We start from the raw sequence: 24,640 nt of genomic DNA on the forward strand, positions 1-24,640 counted from the left end.
CTGACTTCAGTGCTGGGGAAAATAGTGGAAACTATTATAAAGAAAAAAATTACAGAACACAAACATGGTTTAATGGGACAGAGTCAGCATGGGTTCAACCAAGGGAAATCTTGCCTCACCAATTTGCTTAATTTCTTTGAACATGTGGATAAAGGTGAGCCGGTTGATTCTGTGTATCTAGATTTTCAGAATGCTTTTGACAAAGTTCCTCCTGAGAAAATTAAAAAGTCATGGGATAAGAGGCAATGTCCTTCTGTGGCTTAGGATTTGGTTAATTGACAGAAAACAGAGGGTAGAATTAAATGGACATTTTTCTCAATGGAGAAAGGTGGAGTGCTGCAGGGATCTGTACTGGGACTGGTGCTGTTTAACATATTTATAAATGATCTGGAAAATGGAACAAGTGAGGTGATTAAATTTGCAGATGACAAAACTATTCAAAGTTGTCAAAACGCATGTGGATTGTGAAAAATTCGAGGAAGACTGGGCATCCAAATGGCAGATGAAATTTAATGTGAACAAATGCAAAGTGATGCACATTGGGAAGAATAATCCAACTCACAGTTACCTTGATGCTAGGGTCCAGCTTTGGAGTCAGCACTCAAGAAAAAGACCTAGGTGTCATTGCAGACAATACACTCAAATGTACCGCCCAGTGTGCGGCGGTGGTTCAAAAAGCAAACAGGGTTCTAGGAATATTAGGAAAGGGATGCAAAATAAGACCAAAAATATTATAATGCCTCTGTATCGCTCCGTGGTGCGTTCAGTTATGGTTGGTTGGTCAAAAAAGATATAGCGGAATTAGAAAAGGTTCAAAGAAGAGCAACCAAAATGATAAAGAGGATGGAACTCCTCCCATATACGGAAAGGCTAACGAGGTTAGGGCTCTTCAGCTTGGAAAACAGACATATGAAGAGAGATATGATTGAGGTCTATAAAATCCTGAGTGGTGTAGAATGGGCAAAAGTGAATCGATTTTTCACTCTTTCAAAAAGTACAAAGACTAAGAGACAATGAATGAAATTACATGGAAATACTTTTAAAACAAATAGGAGAAAATATTTTTTCAAAGAATAGTTAAGCTCTGGAACTTACTGCCGGAGGAAGTGGTAACAGCAGTTAGCGTATCTGGGTTTAAAAAAGGTTTGGACAAGTTCCTGGAGGAAATGTCCATAGTATGTTATTCAGATGGACATGAGGAAGCCATTGCTTGCCCCAGGATTGGTAGCACAGAATGTTGCTAGTAATTGGGTTTCTGCCAAGTACTTGTGACCTGGATTGGCCACTGTTGGAAGCAGGATACTGGGCAGTATAGCTACTCTTATGTTCTTATGATGCACCGGTCGTCGAGGAGCCAAAACGCCTCTCTTGTTGGACCTGCCATGCCCTCTATGTCCTCAATTGCATTTTCAAATAGAGAGAACAAGAGTTAGGCTCATGGTTAGACCCAAGGCACACAAAGCACCAAGAGTGCGGGTTCATCATCAAAATCACCCAATTCATTGGGTGCACTTTTTCAAACCTCTGAGGGTCTTCTGGGACATTGAGAAAAGAATCGTGGCCAAATTAAACTCCTCAATTGTGACCAGTAAAAAGGGACAGCGTTCAAACTGTGGTCTGTGCTCTGGCCTAAACTGGCCTAGCAACTCAAGAAAAAGAAAGGAAAACTTAAGAGCCGAAAAAAAACCTACAAGAGTAAAGGAAACAAAATAAAGAAAAAAATTAAAAATACTCAAAAAAAAAAAAAAAAAAAGACAAAAATACCTGCTTAGGAATCACTACGAACAAGAGGAAAAGATGACGACGCATTCTCCCTGCTTCATGGAAAAACGAAGACTAAGGAAACCATGTGTCGGATGGGAAGGTGCCAGCACATGCGTGGTGGGACGCTGCAAGAAAGTTCTAAGTTAATCTCGCTAGTCAGTGTCAGCACCGGGCTCCATCGGATGACATCACCTAGCTGTGATAATATAATGGCTTGCTTGTCCTCAGAGAATGATTTTCACATATCTTCCCTGAATCTTCAGCTGTGTGTGTTGCTTGCTCTGCATATAGCAAAGCAGCCCCCCAGTTCACTTCAGCTCACTCGTAAGGTGGGAAGTAACTAAGCAGCAAAAAATAATTGCAAAACACACACCAGTATAAAAAGAAAAAAAAAAAAAAAAAAGAAAAGGAAGAGAATGACCTTAATGATTTCATTGCCCAGCTTAGCTGAAAGTGTTTTTTTGTTTTTGACTTTAAACTGTGTGGACCCAGCCTATTATTGTTATGCTGTATAAAGCAACAAATGTTGAGGTCTTTTTGTGCTTAATGCCAATATGAACACCCTCACAATGAGGGGGAGAAAAATAAAGTGGTTTGCCTTTATGAGAAATCTTGGTTTCATCAAAATGAATTTCCATTTGTTAAGATATACTGCATGCAAGAGTCCTTACAATAGCTACAAATTCATTAAACAAATAAAAAAAGTCCTCTCCCCACCCCCCAGCTTGCTTTTTATTTGAATTAGTTCTCGCTTGGAACCTAAGTCTTTCCTTCCTTTCAAAATGCGCAGGCTGAAAGACAATGCGTACACACTATGCACCAGATGTAACACTCCAGTTCCTCAGCGTGATTACAGTGACAAAGCATGAGTCACATCACCACACTCACACACACTCCCCCCAATCTATGAATCAAGACACACATATAGGTATCCCATCTTGGAAGAATTTTATTACAAAATCAAACAGTAACAAAGAGAATGAACGTATGAAATAATTTGTTACCACTGAGCATTCAGTGAGAGAGAACAAATGCCATCATTACACCCAGATTAACGACACGGTTGAACTACAAGCTGCTCTGCTTGTGCAGAGGACACACACTTTGTTCAGTCAGATGCCTTTTTGTTTTTATTTCAAAAGGCTTTATACTTTAGGTTGAGGTGACATTGAACTGTTACTGTGTACTTCAACACAGGGAGCTGGGAATGTGTTTCTTCAACTTGACACAGTGCAGACACAGAGGGACAGAAGTGGCACAAGACTGAAACTTGTGAAGGGTAGCACCCAGCAGCAAGATGTCAACCTTTGCCATGAAGCAAAGGCTGACATTTTGACTGCTCAGAAGTTTCAGATCTCTGCTAATTTATCTCATTTGTCTGTCAACGTCACAAAACAAAACATAGAATGTGGTCCATGCTACCTATCCTCTGATATCATCAGTAACAAATCTGTCTTATTTTGCTCACAATCTTCACATCTTGATCCATCATCTCCAGGTCACTCGTGCACAATATTGTCCTGCTCAGGAGGGACTGCAGTGCTTACAGAACAACAATGAAAAGCATCTCTATGGAAGATGCATTGCAGACCGGACAGAAGGGGTGCAAGATGCTAGTACAGGCATCAGGTGCTTCTACTATTGCATCGTGTCAACAAATCCAAACTTGCTGAGCTACAGAAGTGTTCCCAAGCTCAGCTTCCAAGTTCCATCCAGTCCATGCTGTCAGGCTTATGCTCGTTAATCTGAATCATCCTCTTCTTGCTTTGCTGATTCTACTGCAGCTGCCAAACTGTCAGCTTGCCCTTGTAATCTTTCTCCTACAAAAGAGAATAGAGATCCTGCTTAGGTACAGCCTCCCAAGTAATCATCCTGGTAGAACACACAAGAAATTGCCATTGATGGAAGCTGGGGGGGAGGGGGAGTAGGGGGACACGAGGTTTTATACTCAAATTGTGTTAATTTCAGAAGCTGATGTCAGCGCTAACCTCCAAGCAACTGGATGCATTTTATATTTAAAAAAAAAAATCTGAGATACACAGTTTTATTACTAACTGAATGAGATCTCACCATTTCAAATTCAACATAGAAAAAAAATAAATTCTTATTAGTAGGGGCACAACAGAATAAAGAATTAAGATCAAATCTGCTGATTGATGGGAATTGTTTTGCGCTAGACAAGTTTATAAAAATTTGGGGTGTTATACTAGACAATAAATTATCCATGGAGAATCAAATGAATTCCATAGTAAGGAGTGCTTTTTAGTTTTTACACGATGAGAAAATTAATTCGTAAATATTTAACAGTAGATTTGTTTCAAATAGTGGTGCAGGTGTTGATTCTTAGCAAACTCGACTATTGTAACAATCTATTCGGGTTTACCAAAATATCTTTTAAGAAAAATTCAAACAGTTCAAAATGTGGCTTTATGCCTAATATTCTCTCTACACAAAACATATAGAATTACTCCTTATGTTATTAGAACTCATTGGTTGACTGTTGAGATAAGGATATTTTTTTTTAAGTTGGGCTGTTTGTTATGGAAAATTACATTTGGACAAGTTCCATTATACATGATCACTCTTGTATATTATACAGTGGCGAATTATTCATATAATTTCCGGAAATCGGCATTATTTGATCTCCCGAGTCCTAAAGGTATTACCTCTAAGAAACATTTTGTTTGTTTGCTTTTCAAGCTGCAAAGGTTTGGAAATTCTTACCGGATAATCTTAGAAATATTACTCACTATGACATGTTTAAGAAAGGTCTGAAGATGTAATTGTTTCAGATTTATGTAACAAAGAAATAATCTGATTATAGTTACTTTTATTGTTTCATCGCTATTAATATGTGACTCTGTTCTAAGGTTTGTATTATTTTATACTATATTATGTAACTTCCTAGACTATTGTATTCTAGAATCTTGTTGTAATCCGCTGTGAACCATATTCATGGGAAACAGCGGGCTATAAGTGAACTAACTGCAACTGTACTGTGATCAGACACAATCTGTGTATGATGTGGTATACAGTAACAATGATTCAAGCCTATAAACCAATGCTGGAGCAGTAAGGTCAGCTGTAAACTCAAGGGGAGAACAGACACCAAAAGCAAATAATGTAAAGCAAGCAAATCTTCTAAAGTCTATAAAGAAAAACTGTCTCTGATATGCAGGCAGTAAGGGAAATACACGCATTCATTAAATTGTAAAGAAAACAAAATGAAGCTCTTCACTAGTTTCTCTAATGTCCAAGTAAAAAAACAGTGGAGTCAACTAGCTCATAATTCAAGAACTAGATTTGCTGTGCTTTAGTGTGGTATCTGAACACATTTATTTAATTTTTTATTTTTGTTACATTTGTACCCTGTGCTTTCCCACTCATGGCAGGCTCAATACGGCTTACATGGGGCAATGGAGGGTTAAGTGACTTGCCCAGAGTCACAAGGAGCTGCCTGTGCCTGAAGTGGGAATCGAACTCAGTTCCTCAGTTCCCCAGGACCAAAGTCCACCACCCTAACCACTAGGCCACATCTCCAGTGAAATGTAAGTTAAAAGTGAAGAGACAATTTGAGACTCTGTGACAGATACAGTGATTTTATATTGCACTGGATTTCAAGGGTACAGGGCACTACAGCAAGTTTTTTAAGCTTGAGAACAGCCACACTTGAACAGTAGTGACTATGATATCACACTATGAAGAAATCAGATCCCACTCTACAAACTATGAGGTCCTTTTAGAAAGGGAACACTGAAAAATGGCCTGCGGTAGTGTAGACGCGTGTTTTGGAAGCGCACAAAATCATTTTTCAGCGCACCTGTAAAAACATGACTTTTTAAAATTTTTGACGAAAATAGACGTGTGGCAAAATGAAAATTGTTGCGTGTCCAATTTGGGTCTGAGACCTAACCAGCAGCCATTGACCTAGCGGTAAAGACTCACACGGTAACGAGGCAGTAATGACTTACGTGCGTCAAATGCCACTTGGCACGAGTCCAAAAATAAAAAATATTTTTGGGACGTGCGTATCGAATGTGCACCAAAAATGAAATTACCACAAGAGCCAGGCGATAAATCCATTTTGGCACGCGTTGGGCACGCGTAGATGCTTACAAGGCTTAGTGAAAGGGCCCCTAGATGAACCTAAGGGCTTTTTTCATTTTGTGTCTGTGAGCATTGCGCCAAATGTGAAATAACCTGCAATCTTCCAAATAGGAATATTTCTAGAAACATAGGAAACTACAGAGTGTATGTTTAAAGAAATACAAGAGCCCCTCCTCCTGAGCATCTTATGCCAGTTTGAACACAAACAGAACAGAAAAATTGAGAGGATAAAACAGTTCTGGTTTTAACACAAGTCTATTAGCAGAAGTGCTCTGGCCAACTGAAGTACAGCCTCACTAAATGTCTTCTCTCAAGAAGGAGCAGCCACAGATCATCTGAGCTCTAAGGTGAGGCATCAGGAATGAAAGTGGGCAACTAGATAAGCCTTACTGTCCCTTCCTACACATCAGATTTTCTGTTTGTCATTTCATATTTCAGTTATGACCAGAAGGTATACCTTTCACTCCAAAAAGAGGATGACTGAAACTGTTTTTTTCATTTTCAGCTAAAATTGAAGCTGCCACTGAAACTATCTGAAAGCTTTCAGCCAAAACAGAAACTGCAGTCAAAACTCATCACTTAGTTTCAGCCAAAGCCAAAAACTTAAGTTGGTTGTGTGAATGTGAACCAGTGAAGCTGCTGACTGGGATTGCAGTGCTTGCAGTCTTGCATCCCTCTGCTAAACCCACTGTATCCAAGCCAGAATATAACAATTTAAATAATGAAAGGCCTTATTATACCTCGAAGCAAAATAGTCTCCACACACAGACCATAGCTAATGAAAACTGAAACTAAAAGCCACGGTGCTTTTACAGTGGCTGACTTTGCAATAAACTTCGAGTGACAGCTGATATCATAACTTCACAGAAAGATTAATTCCTAAGGAGCTAATGATCTCAAATTTATAGATTTAAATTCTTGCTCAAAAGCATGTATTTGGAGTGCTCTATTTAGCATATAAACTGTTGTGCAAGATCAGAACTGCATTACTTGCAATCGCGGTACAAAAATGAAAAAGAATATAAAAAGTAATCTCTCTCCACCCCCCCCCCCCCCACCACCCCCCTCAAGGCTGCCTTACAATCCCTGGTGGTGTAGTGATAGAGTTAGGGCAGAAGTGATGCCCCAGCCATGGAGCCATATTGAGAGCAGAGCTGGGATAGGTCAAAGTAGCTGGGAATTACTCCTGCTCCAAACTGCATCCAGAGACCACCATGGATTATAAAAAAGGCTCAGGAAGGCCTATAGGTGGGGGAGGAGGCAGTAGTGGGAGTCTGGGAAGAGGAGCAACTCCTGTTCAGGAGGAGGGAGAGAGGAGGAGGGAGAAAAACAGGACAACACACAAATCTTCAGCTTCCACCGAGAACACACGGTCATTTTTGGCTGAAACTGAAATTTGTTTAAATTGCAAAGGAGACTATGCTTAATTCAGAATATGGCTGCAAAATTGATATTTAGTAAGATGAAATTTGATCATGCTACATCTCTGCTGATGAAGTTTCATTGGCTTCCCATGGCAGCACGAATTGAGTAAGATTTGTTGCTTGGTATAGGAGTGTGGTAGCTGTGTTAGTCCACTCTTAAGGTTATCAATAGAAATCAAACAAAATAAAACATGGAAAAGAAAATAAGATGATACCTTTTTTATTGGACATAACTTAATACATTTCTTGATTAGCTTTCGAAGGTTGTCCTTCTTCTTCAGATCGGTATCATCTTATTTTCTTTTCCATGTTTTATTTTGTTTGATTTCTATTGACATTGCTTGGTATATAAATCTCTATTTGGCCAGGCTCTTGAGGTTTTTGTTCCTTGGGTTTCATTATTAGTATCCTCTTTTACCAGTAGAAATTCTGCTTTCTGACTTTTGCTACTATTAAAGGTCATTTTATGAGAAATATTTTCTATCTTATGCAGTGAAAATTTGGAATTGTTTATCATTAAATGTTTATCTAGCCAGAGGCGTAGCTAGGATTTGACGTCTGGGGGAGCAGACTTCTGTAAAATAGGTGCCAGAAGGGTAGGCCGGCCATAGCATCCCACAGAAGAAGGAAGAACTAAGCTCCACACAAAATAACAGAACATAGTTAACCAAAAAAATAGTGTGCGAATCAAAGTCCTTAAAAAAGGAAACTCAAGAATGATTAAGTTGAATTCCAAACCAACCAATACAGTTCTAGACAACAATTTCTTTAAATAAATCCACATAGGATATGCTTCAAGGGAAAAGCAGTGTAGGGTCTTCTTGGACCTCATATGCACTACAGTTCTGATATGCACACCAAGAGGAAGCTTGTGTCGGAACTCAGAAGGCACAGAGAGAGCAATGCATGCTGCTGGTCCATAACACACTTCTTTGGTTAAGAACGATTAGTCTAGGCACATGCAGAAACACACCTGGTACAAAATAGGGAGACCACAAAAAAAAAAACATTCATAAAAACTGAAATGGTGACCCCCCACTCCCCTCTATCCAAGAAAGCTAGGCTTTATAAGCAGTGCAATATCAGTACACGAGAAACAGAAATGCATTTTCTACTACTACTACTTAACATTTCTAGAGCGCTACTAGGGTTACGCAGCGCTGTACAATTTAACAAAGAGAGACAGTCCCTGCTCAAAGAGCTTACAATCTAATAGACAAAATACTCTGGCTAGAGGGACTCCCCCTCACCCCCTGTATTCGCGCAGAGATGTTTTCACCTAGTAAAGGGTCACCATTAAAGACATCAGATGCAGATGTGGTTCCATGTGTCCCAATGAAAGAAGTTTAATTTTACTTCCATTTAATTTCAGCTTATTCCATCATTATAACATCAGGCTTCCCAAAGGCAGATTACAGCAACAGTTAAGATCAAGAAACAGGATACTCTCACTGAAATTTTGCCATTTCTATTGTATAGAACAGTGTAGAAAAATGAGCACAAAATACAGAGATTATAACTGCGGTTTCTCCCAGCTATAATCATTTTTAAGCTATTTTAGTGATGTTCAATTTTTATTTCATGATATTTATATCTAGATATGGGAAGCTTTCAAATAAATTAAAAAGCTATCAAATAAGTAAAAAAGAAAACAAAATCGTTTGTCCTCCACCTTTTAAGGCACTGCCTATCCAACTGGAACAGATTTAAATAATCTTTTGCTATTGCTTTAGCATTTGCTATTGTTTTGAGTGAACTAAAGTCCGTATAATGGACTAGATAGGAACACCCCATCTCCTGTTTTCTTCAATCTCCTTGGACATCACCCCTTCCTTCCCTGGCCCCCCTCCTCTCTGGGTCTCCCTTGCTTCCCCCCACCTTTGAAATCTCCCTCTTGCTTCCCTTGATGACCCCTCCTGTTTTGAGTATCACCACCCCTCCCCTTTCTTTTCTTATTTTATGGGCTAAAAAAAAAAAAAAGGCTGTATGTACCCTCCCCCTCCTATCCATCGATCGCCTTCTGTAACCCAACCCAACCCCCCCCCCCCCCGGTCCATCGATCGCCTTCTGTAACATAACGTAACGTAACCCGACCCCCCCCCCCCCCCCCCCGGGCTCTGAGAATTATATTTTATTTTTAGCTGGAACAGCTAGTGCCCGAGGAACCCTTCCAATTTCCATCCCACACACACAGTCAGTCAGCCTGCGGACTGCCAGCACAGCGCGAGCTGGTCCCTTGGCATTACCTTACCCCAGAAAAGAGCTCAGCTGAAGCCGAGGCCAAGAGGCTGCGCATCGTTCAAGCGCCAAACAGCTGGGCGTGGGTGGGCAGCATGGGCTGCAGCAGCTGCACTGGTGCCTAACACCGCGCCGACCACGTCACTGTGCCTGAGGAGGAGAGGAGGACCCCTGGGCTGGGCGGGGGGGCCTTGGCTCTGCCTGCCCCACAGTGCTGCGCTGCAGTGGAGTCGTGTCAGAGAAAAAAAGAGGACACATAGGAACGTTGTCGAGAGCGCTGATGAGAGCGCATAGGTAACTCAGCTTAGCAGCAGCACCTGAGCCTCAGAAGTCTGTTCCCTTCCAATTCCTGGCGAAAAGCAGCAGCAGGCTCTCACGAACTCCGCGCGGGAAGGCAGCAGCAGCGCACATGCGCATAGGCGCTGTTTATTGAGAAAATCCATTTGGGGGAGCGACCACTCCCCCTGTGCCCCACTTAGCTACGCCACTGTATCTAGCTTCTAGCTATCTTAGTTTTCAGAAGTGATTATTAAGAAATTTTACAAAGTCGTAGAATAATTCTAGGAGGTTTCTTTTTATGTATCTGCAATATTTGTTATCTATCTTGAACCTACTATGGTAGGGATAAGGTGGGCTAGAAGCATTTTAGTATAGCATAGCATAACATAACTGAAAATTAAAATAACCTCTTGGCCAAAACTGAAACAAAGCAGGAAAAGGATTTTGGGCCAGTTTTGGCGTCTTAACCAAAACTAGGTTGGCCTCTAACTCCAAACAGCATAAACTGTGACTTAGCCAAAAGGGCCAATCCAGAAAGTCTTGCTTTATAGAATTTTCTTAAAACTTTGTATGGGATGACCCCAGTCACTAACATCCAATGTATGCTGTGGCAATGTGCCAAGCATGTTGCTCTGTGTTGTGTGGTAAGATGGGGATGGTTCAATATGACTTATATCTGCTGCATCCTTTTATTTCTCATAGAAAGCATATGAGGTCTATAAATTCTTAACTAGCCCCACTGTACCTGCACAGTCTCCTGCTTACTCATACATTTTATGAATCCATTGGACTTACTTATTAACTCTGCAATGGCTCTTTGTGTTCTCTTCTCTAGTTTCTCCAGTTTCTTGGCCACATCTCTCTTTAAATCCCTGCAAAGGAAGTTAGTTTTTACTTTCAAAAAATAACCAGCACGAATGTGAGGGCAATACCCTTCTTTTGTAAAGATAGATATCAACTCCAAAGAAGGTGCCTGCTGTCAGCACCATGTCATCTCATGCACAATAGTCTGAGATGTGTCACATTAATCTGCACTAACAAAACAGCGAAGTTACTCACCCGTAGCAGGTGTTCTCTGAGGACATCTGGCCAAATATTCTCACACGTGCCCAGACAAGAGCCCTGTGCAGACGCTGCCTAGCATGTATTAGTTAAAGAAAGTTCTAGCAGCGTCACACCGTGCATGTGTAAGTGCCTTCCTGCACAATGTGTGAGCATGGGTCCATCAGGCAAATGACATTGATTGCTGAAGAAGATAACTCCTTGGGGAAGTGGGAGGGTACATAAGGATCCTTGCCCTGCTGTCCTTGGAGAACACTTGCTACAGGTGAGTAACTTCATTTTCTCTGAGGACAAGCAGGCCAGTTGTATTCTCACATATAGAAATCTCTAGCTACCAGGCTCACAAAAAACAATGTCAGGACAACAAGGATTCAAAACAGGCTTTGAAGTCAATTAACCTCAAAGTATATAAATTAACCTCAAAGTATAAACAAGCTGGTTGTGAAGATGCAGCCTAGAACAGAACAAAACTGGGCCTAGGAGGGTGGAGCTGGATTCTAGACACCAAACAAATTCTGCAGGACTGTCTGACCGAACTGGCTGTCACATCGGGTATTTTGTTCAAGGCAGTTATGTGATGTGAATGTGTGGACTGAAGACCACATCGCAGACTTGAATATCTACTCATTGAAGGCAGATCTCAAGTGGGCTACTGATGCTTGGTTGATCGCGTAAAGTGTCCCCCTCACATTTTCACCTATATACTGCAAAATATAGACTGCAGATGTAAATTCTCAAAACTGACATATTATACTTCAGTTACTAAACAGAAAATAAAACCATTTCTCTTACCTTTGTTGTCCAGTGATTTTATTTTTTTCATCTTATTCTGTTCCTCTGTCTGTGCTCTTAACTCTATTTTCAGAGCCCCTCTCTCCTCACTATTTATTTATTTTCTTTCCTCCTCTCTTCACTTCTTCCCATATAACATCTTTCACATTCAACTTTCTGCTATTTTACTTCTCCTTATATCTGTCTTGTTTCTATCCCTTCCCCTTCATCCATGGGCACCATCTCAGAAGGAGAGAGGAGAACTCTCCTCCCCTCTGTGGGCAACATCTCCTCCGGTCTGTCCTCCCACCCCTTGGGCACCATCTCCTCCATCTCTCTTGTCTTCCCTTCCTCTCTATGGGCACCATCTCTCTTCTCTTCCTCTCTATGGGCACCATCTCATCTCATTCCATCCCTTTCTCTCCTCTCCATTGGCACAATCTCATTTCCTCTCCCCCCAGGAGCTCCTGCAGCTTTTTCTCTTCAGCTGCCCCACATGCTCTCCTAACTCCCCCCCCCCCCCCAAACACACACACACACACCGAGTGCCTTTTCTTTTCTTTCCTACTACCCCATGACTCTCTGACTCGTCTTCCCTCCTGCATATATTTTTCTCTCCTACCACTATCCCCCTCTCTCCCTGATGCTCCTGCAACTTGTTCCCTCCTGTCCGCCGAACACCAGCAGCCTTTTCTTTGCTGCCACCATGCTCTCTGGTATCTCATCCCACTCCTGCCTCATGTGGCCCTCCAAACTTGCCTTGTACACATGGCGGTATTAAGCAAATGCTGCTCCGCTCCTCTCTGTAACTGAAGCCCTCCCTCTCTAGCGTCTGACTCCTGCAACAGGAAGTGTCATCAGAGAAGGCGGGACACTAGAGAGGGAGGGCTCCAATTACAGAGAGGAGTGGAGCAGTGTGTGCTTAATGCCGCCGAGTGTACAAGGCAAGTTCAGAGGATGGCAGGTGGCCGGGATGAGATGCCAGAGAGCAGGTTGGCAGCAGAGAAAAGGCTGCTGGTGTACAGCAGTGGGTAGGAGAGAACAAGCTGCAGGAGCACTGGGGGGAGGGGGGGCAGCAGTAGGAGACAGCATCATGACGCAATTAATTGCATTAAAATTATTAGCACAAGTTAAAAATGTTAATGTGTTAATCGCATTAAAATGTGTTAAATGAACAGCCCTAATTTGTACCCTGGTATGACAGTGTCCCACTGGTTATCCTACTTCCACCAGGTCTCAGAGATACCTCTTATATCTAATTTTTCATTTAGTGCAATATATCCTACCTCTCCCATCTTATTTCTTAGGCTTCTGGAATTCTCATATACACATTTCAAACTATGTTTGTTATTCCTATTTATATCTTGCTCAGTAGTTGACAGTGTTAATTTGCAATCTTTTGCCTGCTTTTTATGTAAAGACACCTAGTCTACTATGTTCTCTATTGCAACCTTGATGTTGGGATACCCTACCTTCCCTGTTTTGGTGATATCTTTGAAAGATAACTTGTTCCGAACCATGTGCTTTTCAAAGACTGTTGACCTTCCCTAAGGTTCTAGTTTAAAAGCTGCTTTATCTCCTTTTTAAATGTCGATGCCAGCAGCCTGGTCCCACCCTGGTTAAGGTAGAGCCCATCATTCCGGAATAGACCCTTCCCCAGAGTGTTGCCCAATTCCTTACAAATCTAAAACTCTCCTCTCTGCACCATTGCCTCATCCATGCATTGAGACTCCATAGCTCTGCCTGTCTCTTAGGCCTTGCACATGGAACGGGATGCACTTCGTTAAATGCTACCCTAGAGGTTCTGAATTTGAGCTTTCTACCTAAGAGCCTAAATTTGACTTCTAGAACCTCTCCCACATTTTCCTATGTCATTGGTACTCACATGTACCAAGGACAGCCGGCTCCTCCCCAGCACTATCTAAATTCCTATCTAGGTGATGCGTAGCACCCAATTGTTGGAAGTTATGAAAGACCATCTCTGTTGAAAGTGCTCCCTCCAACCGGGAGGTTGCTTGGCACGGACAAATGTATGGTGACAATGCTCTCTAGGAAGGAGTCAAAAACTGGGTTGTTACTTAGACTGAGAGGGTATCTGGGACTTTTGACCTCACTGCTGCCTTGGATGTGAGCGTTGAGATGTAGTCCTTTGAGATGGAAGAAGGAAGGAGAGTAATGATGTTTAGACATATAGTAATTGGAGAATCGGAATCCTCTTGTAAATCTTCTAGTAGATGAAGAGGTAGTAGAAGTCTGTGGTCTGGATAGTTTTTATAGTATCTATGTTTTTTGATTACGTCAGCCACCTCCTTGACTGTCACCAAACCAGTTTTCTCCATGATAAAAGACAGCAGATTTGAGGTCAGAAACTGAGCCAGGAGAGATGTCACATTGCTACTGCTAAAGCGGAAATGTGTGAAGAAGAATTAAAGGCTTGCCTTGCTAGATACTTAAGACAATCAAGAAGTTTCCTGTGAAGCTTATGGAATTCCTCAGCCTTTTCAGGGGGAAGAAAGTCTGCAAAGGAGAGAGTACTCTGTATCAAAGATTTTAAGTAAATTGTAGAATAAAGCTGATAATCTAATATACAATTGGTTAGCACTGAAGCTTTAAAAGTTTTTCTGCCAAAAGCTTCTCTTGCTGGAGGAGCAAAAGCATGAGATCCCATACAGCAAGTATGTTTTAAAGCAGATTCCACAACTAGAGAATGATGAAATAACTGTGATTTGTCAAACCCAATGCATTTCTATGTCCTATATATTGTATCAATTTTCTTTGGGGCCACCTGAACTGTCAGTGGAGTCTCCCAGTTCTTGAGAAGAGTATTTTTCATAATTGTATGAAGTGGAACAGTAATTCCTTCTCTAGGAGGAGAGTCAAAAAGTTCTGAATGAGGTTCCTCCTCTGTTTCCAATTTGAAAGGTATGGCTTGGGCCATCTCACAGACAAAGCCAGAGAAGGATATACTTTCTGGAGGAGACCTACATCTTCTCAGGTGGCGGAGAAGGATCAGGATCAGATGGAATACCATAGGACTCCTCAGCTGAGAGGTCCTGTAGGTCCTCATTTGTCTCCCAGGACAAGTCTGAGTTGGACTCTTCAAAGTACTGTTCATGGGAAGTACGTGGAAGAGAGAGTTGACTAAAGTGTCGGCTCTGCATCGAAACATGTCAAGGCAGATGAGTCTCCGATGTTGGAGAAAGTTCCTCTGCCGATGCATGTGTTGGTCAGGTTCATGCTACATCCAATGATTGGCGTCAAGCCAGTGTGCGGGACCTCTTTCATCACTGTCTCTCTGATGTATCCAAGGGCTGGGCTGAAACTGGTGCAAGCCTGTACAGACTGTGAATGCAGTAGCCCTGAAAGCTCCTTCTTGAGGATATCCTCTTGTAGAATAGGCATCGGTACAAGCTGAGAAAGTGGTGTGGACACAGCCTGGGCTACAGCCTGTGCAAGCATAGGAGATCTTGAAGACCTCAAAGGCTCTTGGTGAGAAATAAGTTGGAGAGAAGGAGAGTAGTCACTGCAGCACAGACGCTTCCTGTGCAACGAGTGTGTCAATACAGGGGAGGTGTGGGCAGAGTGCCTGGAGAGAGAATGATGGTGATGCTTCTTAGGCTTTTTACGCTGCAGGTCCCTCGATGCATGCAACACCGACTATGAGGACGTCGTGTCCTTATGCATTCACACTACTCAGTCCGATGTTGGACCATCTCGATGTTGCATCGGTGCAACCGATGCCAATGCAGGTTCCATATCAAGTGCAGAATCCCCTGCCATGCTCAATGTGGATGCCGATGTCGATGCAGAACCATAAAATCTTTCACGCTGAATTCTGCGGGGTTTAAGAGTCCTCGCTTGCATGCGCAGGCAAAGGCTACACTATGTCCCGGGGCTGTGGACCCAAGCACTGAACACACCAGTTATGGGGGTCTGTGCCTGATAAAGTCTTATTGCATCGAGTACACTTCTTTAAAGCCACTCAACATCCTTCTTGACATGGAGGGAAAAACAGTCAATGACAGGTCAAAAGCTCTATGGCCCAGGGAGCTCAAGTACTCGCACACACAAAAATGATCAATACATACTGGGCAAAAGAAGGGCAAAGAGGCCCCAAAGGCTGAAAATTGAAAAAAATGAAAATAATTGAAACATTTTTTTAAACAAGTTAACAGAAAAATAGATATCCCCAAAATGGGAAGGCAACAAAAAGGCAAAAGTCTGATGCGCTGAGAGATTAAAAAAAACAACTTCTCTGCTCTCTGGAAAATGATAGACTGCTGGTCCCATGCTCGAGTGTCTGGCAGGAAGGCACCAGAGCATGCGCGGTGGGGGCACTGCCTCAAAGATTTAAAGTGACTGCACTTGGCAGTGTCTGCACTGGGTTCCATGGATGACATCACCCACATGTGACAATATTATGCCCGCTTGTCATCGGAGAATTAGATAAAGAATGGAGGAAAACTACTACATCGGAAGCAAAAATTAAATGGAAATATTTGATTAAAACAAATTGAAAATAGTTCTTAAGAAAATGGAGTACTATATGAAGCTAAAAGGGACACATAAAACTGATCTTTAACAAAACAATCTTACTAAAGTGGATGATTTAACGAATCCCTTAGATTTGACACCCTTTGCAGAAATTTTAGTTTCCTATTTTAAAAGAAAAATAGAGCTGTTAGGAGAGCAACTACACTCAAATTGGCTTTTAGATAGTTATTCCTTGCAAACAGTATCCGTGTGACGAACCAAACGTAAAGTGATTGGCTATATTACAAAAGTGGTCTTGAAAAAGACCTTTCGTGGTAAGCTTGTCCGTAGCGGGTCACTAGGAGCTTACCACGAAGGTCTTTTTCAAGACCACTTTTGTAATATAGCCAATCACTTTACGTTTGGTTCGTCACACGGACCAAATCGTGTTTCAGGCATTTCAGACTCCTGATGCAGGCCTGTAGGCCGAAACACAACAGTTGTGTCGAGTCTTTTCTTCAATAAAGAAGTTTTTATGATATTGTCTCCAGGATTTGTATTTCCGTGGTCAAACATCCCACTTTTTACCCATATCACTTATACCCAAACATACCAAAGATGATTTAACATATCTAATTACCCATCCCTCTGTTTACTAAAATCATAGAGGGCTGGATAGCCAAACAGCTTGTGTTTAATTTTGATCACTTCATGCTCAGTCAGGGTTCAGAAAAGAATTTAGTACCGAAACAGTGTTGGGAGCGATCATAAATTGAGGTAGATCTTTCTTTTGCAGGGGTCAGGAAGTACTTATTATGCAGCTCAATTTATCAAGTGCATTTGATTTGGTAGATCGTAACATTAGATCTATTTTGAGTAATTTAGGAATTTCTGGAAAAAGTATTGGATTAGTTTCACAGCTTTCTGATGAATAGACAATATAGAGTGAAAACGCAGGAAGTTATGTCTGAACCATGGGAGTTCCTCAGGGCTCTCTGCTTTTCACTATCATGTTTAATATTTTGATGTATTCCCTTGGTAGATATATGGAAAAGATATACATATGCCAATGACATCGCGATTATGTTTCCAGTGTCTTGAGATGTGATTCTTTATTAGATAAAATAAAGGAGAGTTTGGATTTGATAGATAGTTTGATATCTTCTGACAGGTTAAAAATAAATAGGGACAAAACTAATTTTTTTTTTAACTCAGAAACCCTGAAACTATTAGGACTTTTCAATCATTTTCCATTAATACTGAAAATTATAAACTAGATCTGTCAGCTCGGATTTTGGGTATTCAGGTAGACAGATGTCTATGGAACTTCAGGTAAATAAAGTAGTGAAAAATGTTAATAAGGAAGTTAAGAGCAATTAGAAAATATTTTGTCATATTTTTAGATTAATTGTCCAGTCCTTAGTTCTTTCAAAAGTAGACTACTATAATGTAATCTATTCGGGGTGTTCCAAGGTTATTTTTAAGAGACTACAGACAATTCAGAATATCCAATTTGATACGGCTGTGAGATCATATTTACAGGATACTACTCAATTATTAAGGGAATTACAAACTGTTACTGTCACTTCCACAATTGGATGTGGTATCATTGTATACCATGAAACCACAAAATAAAGCTTTAACTATTATTGCTCAGACACTGAAAGATCCCCTTGAACCACAGAGGATATCATCAGAATTTTTATGTAAATTGGCTCAATTGGTCATTTGTAAAAATTATCTTTGGTTTTGGGGAGACTTTTATGAGCAGCTAAAGGGGGTGGCAATGGGTGTGTCCCTTGCTCCCTCTGTAACTACTCTCTTTGTAGCTAGATTTGAAGAACATTTATATGGTTCCCAATGATTTCAACACATTGTGTTCTGGAAATGATTCTTGGATGATATCTGTTGATGCATTTCATTGTTTTCATGAGTGGTTGAATTCTTAGACTCCTCATTTGCAATTTACTTTGACATTTGACACCAATTTTATTGATTTTTTGGATGTTCATATTTACAAAGATAATGAGAAGTTACTTACTACATGGTATAGGAAGCCCATACCTAGGAACACTTTTTTGCGCTTTGATAGCTTTCACCTTTACACCCTATGGAAGAACTTATCATTAGCCAATTTTTGAGGGGTCGCCGTATTTGTTCAACTGAATCTGAATTTTTGTTACATGCTAGGGAATTAAGTCAGAGATATCTGGCTTGAGGCTATCCAACATCTGTAATTAAAAAAGCTTTTCTTTGAGCCAAGTTTGCACAAAGGGAGTCGTTGCTTTCCTATAATCGTAAGTCTGTACAAGACAAACTAGTGGCTATATTTCCTTTTACAAGACATATTGCTTTGGTAGTAGCATTGCTATTTAAATACTGGTCAGTCTTGTCCCTGCATGATTGTTTTCAGGATGAGCCTATGATAGCTTATAAGAGGGGGAAGATCATTGGAGAACCGTTGACGTATAAAAGATTGGATTATGATCTTGACCATTTTGAAAATGTGTTGTATAGGCACTATAATTGTGGACAGTATCCACCATAGAAGGTTACAATGGGAAGTTCTCCATACTGGCCAAAAGTTGTTGGCTCGTTATAACACTACTTGTGGTTCTGATAACATCATATATGTCATTCAATGTCCTTGTGAATTATTATATGTGGGGCGGTCAAGTCATGCTGTTAAGACTGACAGAACACAAATCAAGGATTAAAAAAGGGATGGCAACAGCTCCTTTGGTTGCTCATTGGCTTGATAAAAAAAATGGGATAGCTGATTTCAAATGGTGTATTTTGGACAAGATCACTGTGGGGTGGGAGGGAAGTGACAGCAATGCTATATTGAATTACATCCTCACGTCAGCACCATTTGGAAGAAATGATGGAATTAGAGGCTTGACGTGAATACTCTGTAACTGATTCAAGTTTTATTTCATTTTAGATGAATAACTTTGTTAGTATTTATGATACTATGAGATTTTTATTGTTTATTTTAGGACTGTCCTTGATGCAGTTTCGAAACAGGGCCTTGTCGGTTGGTCTGTTAATTATGAGAACTTTTGACTAACAAAGACACTGGAAGAATTTATTTGAGTGCTGGGCTGGTCTTTAAATTGTTGACAATTCAGAATATGGCAGCTACTTTAATTGTTGCAGTGCAGAAATATGATAGTTACCTCACTTTTATTAGTTTGCATTGGCTGCCAATAGATGCAAGAGTGCAATTTAAAGTTTGTATGTTTATATTTAAGATTTTATATGGTCATGCTCCTCTTTACTTGACCTCTTTAGTTCAGTTATCAGGTAGAGAGAGATATTGTCTCTGAAATCAAATGATGTTATGTTTTCCATCAATATATAAGGTTAAGGCTAAGAAGTTTTTTTCATCTTTTTTTTTTTGTTTGTTTCAAGCAGTTGTAGTGTGGAATTTATTACCAAGATAAGAAAATACGTCATTATGGCATATTTAGGAAAACTTTAAAGGCGTTTTTTATTTCAAAAATTCTTGTTATTGGAATCATGAGTTGTGTGTTATGCTTTTGCTTTTATAAGAGTATTCTGTAACTGTTAATTATTGATTATTATTTAGTAACATTTTGTTGTACTTCCTTGGTAATGTCCAAGTTCTCTTAATTGTTACCACACAGAACCTGAATAAGGAAGATGTGGGATATAAGATAAGATAATTTTTAAAAAAAAAACTGTGTTATGTGTTTACTCAGGTTCCCTTTATCTAATATTACATTTTGTTTAAAGATCAGAAACCATTCAGTGTGGCATATATGCAATGATAGGAAAAATCAGGAGAGGGCAAAAACTTTTTCACATCACTGTAATTACTTATTTTAAAGTAATATATTCCAAATAGCTGTGCTCCTCCTATACTACACACCTGGGCAGGGAAACACCAGGAATTATGAATAGCTGATGCCTCTAATTAATTTCCAGTGCCTTGCTTGAAGTAGGGCACTCAGGTGCCAAGTCTAGTCCAGCCCACCTAGAAAGAAAATCCCATATGGATGTGAACTCCTCTTACTAGGAGCCAGCAACCAATCCATGTCACAAGTACCTGGAAATCTTAAAAGTATACTTTAGAATTACGGCCCAGTACAAAGTGGGTACAGCTTCCTTTTAACTAATGCAGTGTTCTGTGGGTTTTAACACAAGTACATTAACCTTTAAACTGAAAAAAAAGCAAAAAAAAAAAAAAAACCAGGAAGTTGATACTTACCAGTCAGGTTTTCTGGGAGCGAGGTTTGCCAAGTCCTGAAGAGAGATTTCATTAAGAATGAGTTTTTCTTTTAAAAGAAGAGGGCACAGGTGAACATTACATAAATAATTGTTTTCTATAGCAGTACTAGATACAAACAAATAAGAGACACCAGGAAATGTACTTATTTAAAGAAATCATGGTTAACATACCACTTCCTCAATGACAGGTGCTAGCTTTGCTGCTTCTAGCTGGTCCTTCACCTTCTCCTCCACTAGAAGATGGAATAAAATAATTTAAAAAAAACTGCATTTTAAGCCAGCTCTTCACAATCATCTCTTATTGTCCATCTAAGACAGAACCAGGACCAATTCAAGCACTGAACAAAATTCTCTGCAGGCTGTGAATTATCCAGAGATGAAGACATACATTACCTCATCTTGTCTCAGAACGATTCTCATATTAGCCCAAGAAAAGTTTTATGTCAAAGAATTTAATTTTCTCCAGGATGAATGTGGCTACTAGGACTCTGCATTACAAAGCATTTAACAAATGTATAACATTAAAAGGCCCTTCTACTAACGTTTAGCACTCGCTAAATGCTGTACATCCTATGGACCATATGGCATTTAGCGCACGTTTGTCCATTAGTGTTCACTTAGCTTTTGTAAAAGGGCCTCTAAGTTAGTTATTGAAGTAAATATTTCCAAACATACAGGTTTACCTATTATGAAAACAAGTTAAGGAGTTTAAGACAAGCTCTATGCATTTACGATTTAAGAACTGGTCCTAACACTTTCTGTAGTGATCTACGACTTATACAATCCTCATTTTTACCCCTCAGAGTGATATTCTAATCTGCTGTCTAATCCAAATACCTCAAGATACAAAAAGAACCACATAACCTCAACAGGTATAATCACCAACCCATTTTCTCATGATAAAAATCATACCTCAGTCAACAAATCCAAAACAACTGACCTGAATTACCTTCATTAACCCTTCATTCAAAAAATATATAATGTGACAAACACCATCCAATCAGTCTTAAGAACCACTTAATCCACTCTCCATTCAGCCAGCTAAATTCAAGTTCAGAGTATAATTCCTTCCATTATGTCCCTAGGATCAGTCCAGACAAATGGGTTGTGACCATCTGCCAGCCGGTGGAGAGTGGAGATAGGGAACTCTAATGAGTTTTAAACTCCTGCACTTAGCAACCAAGCCAGTATTCTCTATCACCAGCAGATGGGATAGCAGTTCCTATGTCATATGGTGACTTCTGTGTCGCCTCCTGTCCTGCCTGCTGGTTCAGTTGAGTTTGGGGTTGAGAATATCCTGTGCCTCCAGTATAAAGCTAGTGGTGTAGGTCCCTCCCTGCACCTGTTGCCACTTTCTACCTCTTTATCTCAGTCTCTCCTCTTTTTTCTGCTGCCTTTATCTAAAAAAAAAAAAAAAAAAGCAGTCACTGCAGTTCTTTTTCAGCACACGTTTGCTGTGGGAAGATAGTGGGGCTTCAGTGCTTTGGAGACTGGCTGTTTTTCTGTGAGTATATTTACCCTTCTCTCCCTTCTCTATGTCTGAGCCTATTAAGTCTTGTGCAAGCTGCAGGGGGGTAAGCTCTCAGCTACCGGTTCCTGCATACTCTGCTTTACTTCTGTGGACATGCCGCTTTTGCCAACTTTGGCAGTCAGTACTCTATCTATGGGAGTTGAATCCGGCCCCACTCCAATGGCAATTTTGGCGGGCTCAGCACCAATGGCTCCTGCGCTCCGCAAGGCTTCAGCAGCCATTTGGTCAGCTGGTTCCTCGCCCACTACCATGGCCCAGGATGTTGGTTTTGCGGGGTAGAAGTCTCTGCCCTGCTGTTTTCATCTGAATTTCTTCTTTTATTACATCAGGCCATTTTATTACAGTCAGCTCAAGCTGCCTTTCCTTCTTCCCCTCATGTTGCTTTTCAGGAGCAGCTTCCTAATAAATGAAAATTTTCCGTTTTGCAGGATTTGGAGAATGTTCCTCCTTGGGACTCAGAGGAGGTTTTATCTGTGTATTTTGACTGTCCTAGTTCTGCTGATAGCCCTGACTTGAACATTTCAGAGGCAGACAGGTGTGATGATCTTACAGTAGATAGGCTGTTTTAGAGAGTGGGGTTGTCTCTGTTGACCACAGAATCTGTGGAGGCTTTAATCATTTCTTCCCCTGCTTCTCAGTCATCTTGTCCTGCTCCATCTATTATGACAGGTACTAAGAGACCTTCTGTATCTTTCCATATTCATGAGGCTATGCAAGAGATTATTGCAGCTCAATGGGAGACCCCTGATTCTAACCTCTGGGTGTCTTGCAATATGCCCAAATTATATTCCCTTCTGCCATCTGATTTAGAGAAGTTTGCCCTGCTTAAGGTGCATGCCCTTATTATGGCAGTTGCTAAATGTACCACTATCCCTGTTGAAGGTGGCACTGCATAAAAGGAAATGAATAACCGCAAGCTTGAGGCTTCCTTGAAGCTTGCCTTTCAACTAGCTGCTTTAAATTCTCAGGCAGCAATTTCTTCTTCTTTTGTAGCCAGGGCTTCTCTATCGTGGATTCAACAATTGTCCACGTTGGACTCACTTCCAGACTTTCTCCCTACCCTAGAGGTGGGGTTTGTCCTTTTTGTCAGATACTCTTTATGATATTCTCCGAGCATCAGCTAAGGGTATGGCCTTTGCCATTTTGGCACAACGCTGGCTCTCGTTGAGACATTGGACAACTTATATGGCATCCAAATCTCATCTGAAGTTGTCCTTTCGGGGGAAACTACTCTTTGGTGTGGATTTGAAGAAGACTGTTAAAGACCTGGGAGATTCCAAGGTCCAGCAGTTACCTGAGGACAAGCCTAAGCCTCATCTCCAGGCAGCTAAGTCTCGTTTTCGAGAAGCGCAGAGGCGTACACCAGGGAAAGATACTACTTCTTCTCAAAAACTTCACTTTCCTGAAACTCAAGTCTTCCTTTCAAGGAAGCAAGAAGCCCTTTTCCGCTTCCTCAAGAACCTCTCCCTCTTCGCAGCCCTCACAATGAAGGGGTTGAAGTTCACTCCTTGTACGTAGATATAAGTGGGGGTCTTAACCACTTTCACAAGGCGCATACCACCATTACTGCAGACCAATGGGTCTTTGATATCATTCTCCATGGCTATAAGCTAGAATTTTCAAAGCCACTCGCAGCTCTTTTCATGCTGTCCCTTAGTGGCAGCTCTGCAAAAGAGCTGGGCAGTGCTAACTACCTTAGCCTCTTTAAGGCAACTGGGGGCCATTCAGCTCATTCCTCCGGCAGAGATATTCCATCTATTTTGTCATCCCAAAGAAAGAAGACTCTTTTTGCCCAGTCCTGGATCTCAGAGGGTTGAACAAGTATCTCAGAGTGCTGCACTTCCACATGGAGACTCTTCGTTCTGTCATAGCTCAAACAGCAGATTCTCAGGCTTCTCTCTTCCCTGCCTGCAGGCGTGGGATTATGCTCAGGTTCTCTGTGGTGAAGTTCCACATACAGCCCCTACAGTTGTCCCTGCTGAACTGATGGTCTCCGGTCTCAGGGACTTACGAGCAGCTGGTGCCGTGGACGCCTCAAGCCAGAAGGCGTCTGACTTGGTGGCTTCTCCCTGCGCACACTCAGAGGGGGTTGCCCTTACAGACTCCCAGTTGGTGTGTTCTCACCTCCGGATGGGGAGCCCATTATCTCCATCACTCTGCACAGGGCCGCTGCCACTGGTCAACAGTGAAGGCTTCCTGGTCCATCAACAGATTAGAACTTTGAGCTATCTAGAAAGCTCTACTAGCCTTTGCACCTTTTCTTCTCAGAAGGTCAGTGTGCATGCTCTCAATGTCATAGCCATGTCTTACATCGACAGACAAGGAGGAACAAAGTGTATCTCTAACCCCGGAGGCGACTCTTCTTTTTCACTGGGCAGAATTGAATATTCCAATTTCAGCGTCTCACACAGCGGGTTCACTGAACTCGCAAGCGGATTTCCTCACCAGAGTGTCTCTAGACCAGGGGAATGGAAAAGACTGCATTTTGCATCATTTACACACAGTGGGGCCTTCCAGTTCTGGACCTCATGGCATCCAGATTCATTGTACAAGTACATAGATTCTACAGCAGCTTCAAGGAAAGACTCCCCAGGAATGGATGCACTGGTACAGACTTGGCTGTACAGCCTCCTTTATGTGTTTCCTCCATGGCCTCTCGTGGGAGGGACATTGCACAGGATTGAACGTCATCCCAGGAAGGTTGTTCTCATAGCTCCAGACTTGTCCAGATGTACTT

General features: G+C 41.2%; 1 protein-coding gene across 1 annotated transcript in view; it reads right to left on the reverse strand.

Moving 5' to 3' along the window:
• Positions 1–2,702: 2,702 nt before the first annotated feature.
• CCDC12 (coiled-coil domain containing 12) overlaps positions 2,703–24,640 on the reverse strand; it is a 105,046-nt gene continuing 83,108 nt past the window's right edge. The window contains exons 4-7 of the mRNA XM_030196863.1: positions 20,544–20,605; positions 20,353–20,387; positions 10,608–10,684; positions 2,703–3,584 (exon numbers count right to left, since the gene is read on the reverse strand). Coding sequence (XP_030052723.1) covers positions 3,505–3,584; positions 10,608–10,684; positions 20,353–20,387; positions 20,544–20,605 — 254 coding nt within the window. The 3' untranslated portion in view covers positions 2,703–3,504. The remainder of the gene's footprint in view (positions 3,585–10,607; positions 10,685–20,352; positions 20,388–20,543; positions 20,606–24,640) is intronic.

This window comes from Microcaecilia unicolor, chromosome 1 (assembly GCF_901765095.1).
Source record: "Microcaecilia unicolor chromosome 1, aMicUni1.1, whole genome shotgun sequence".
Classification (NCBI taxonomy): Eukaryota; Metazoa; Chordata; class Amphibia; order Gymnophiona; family Siphonopidae; genus Microcaecilia; species Microcaecilia unicolor.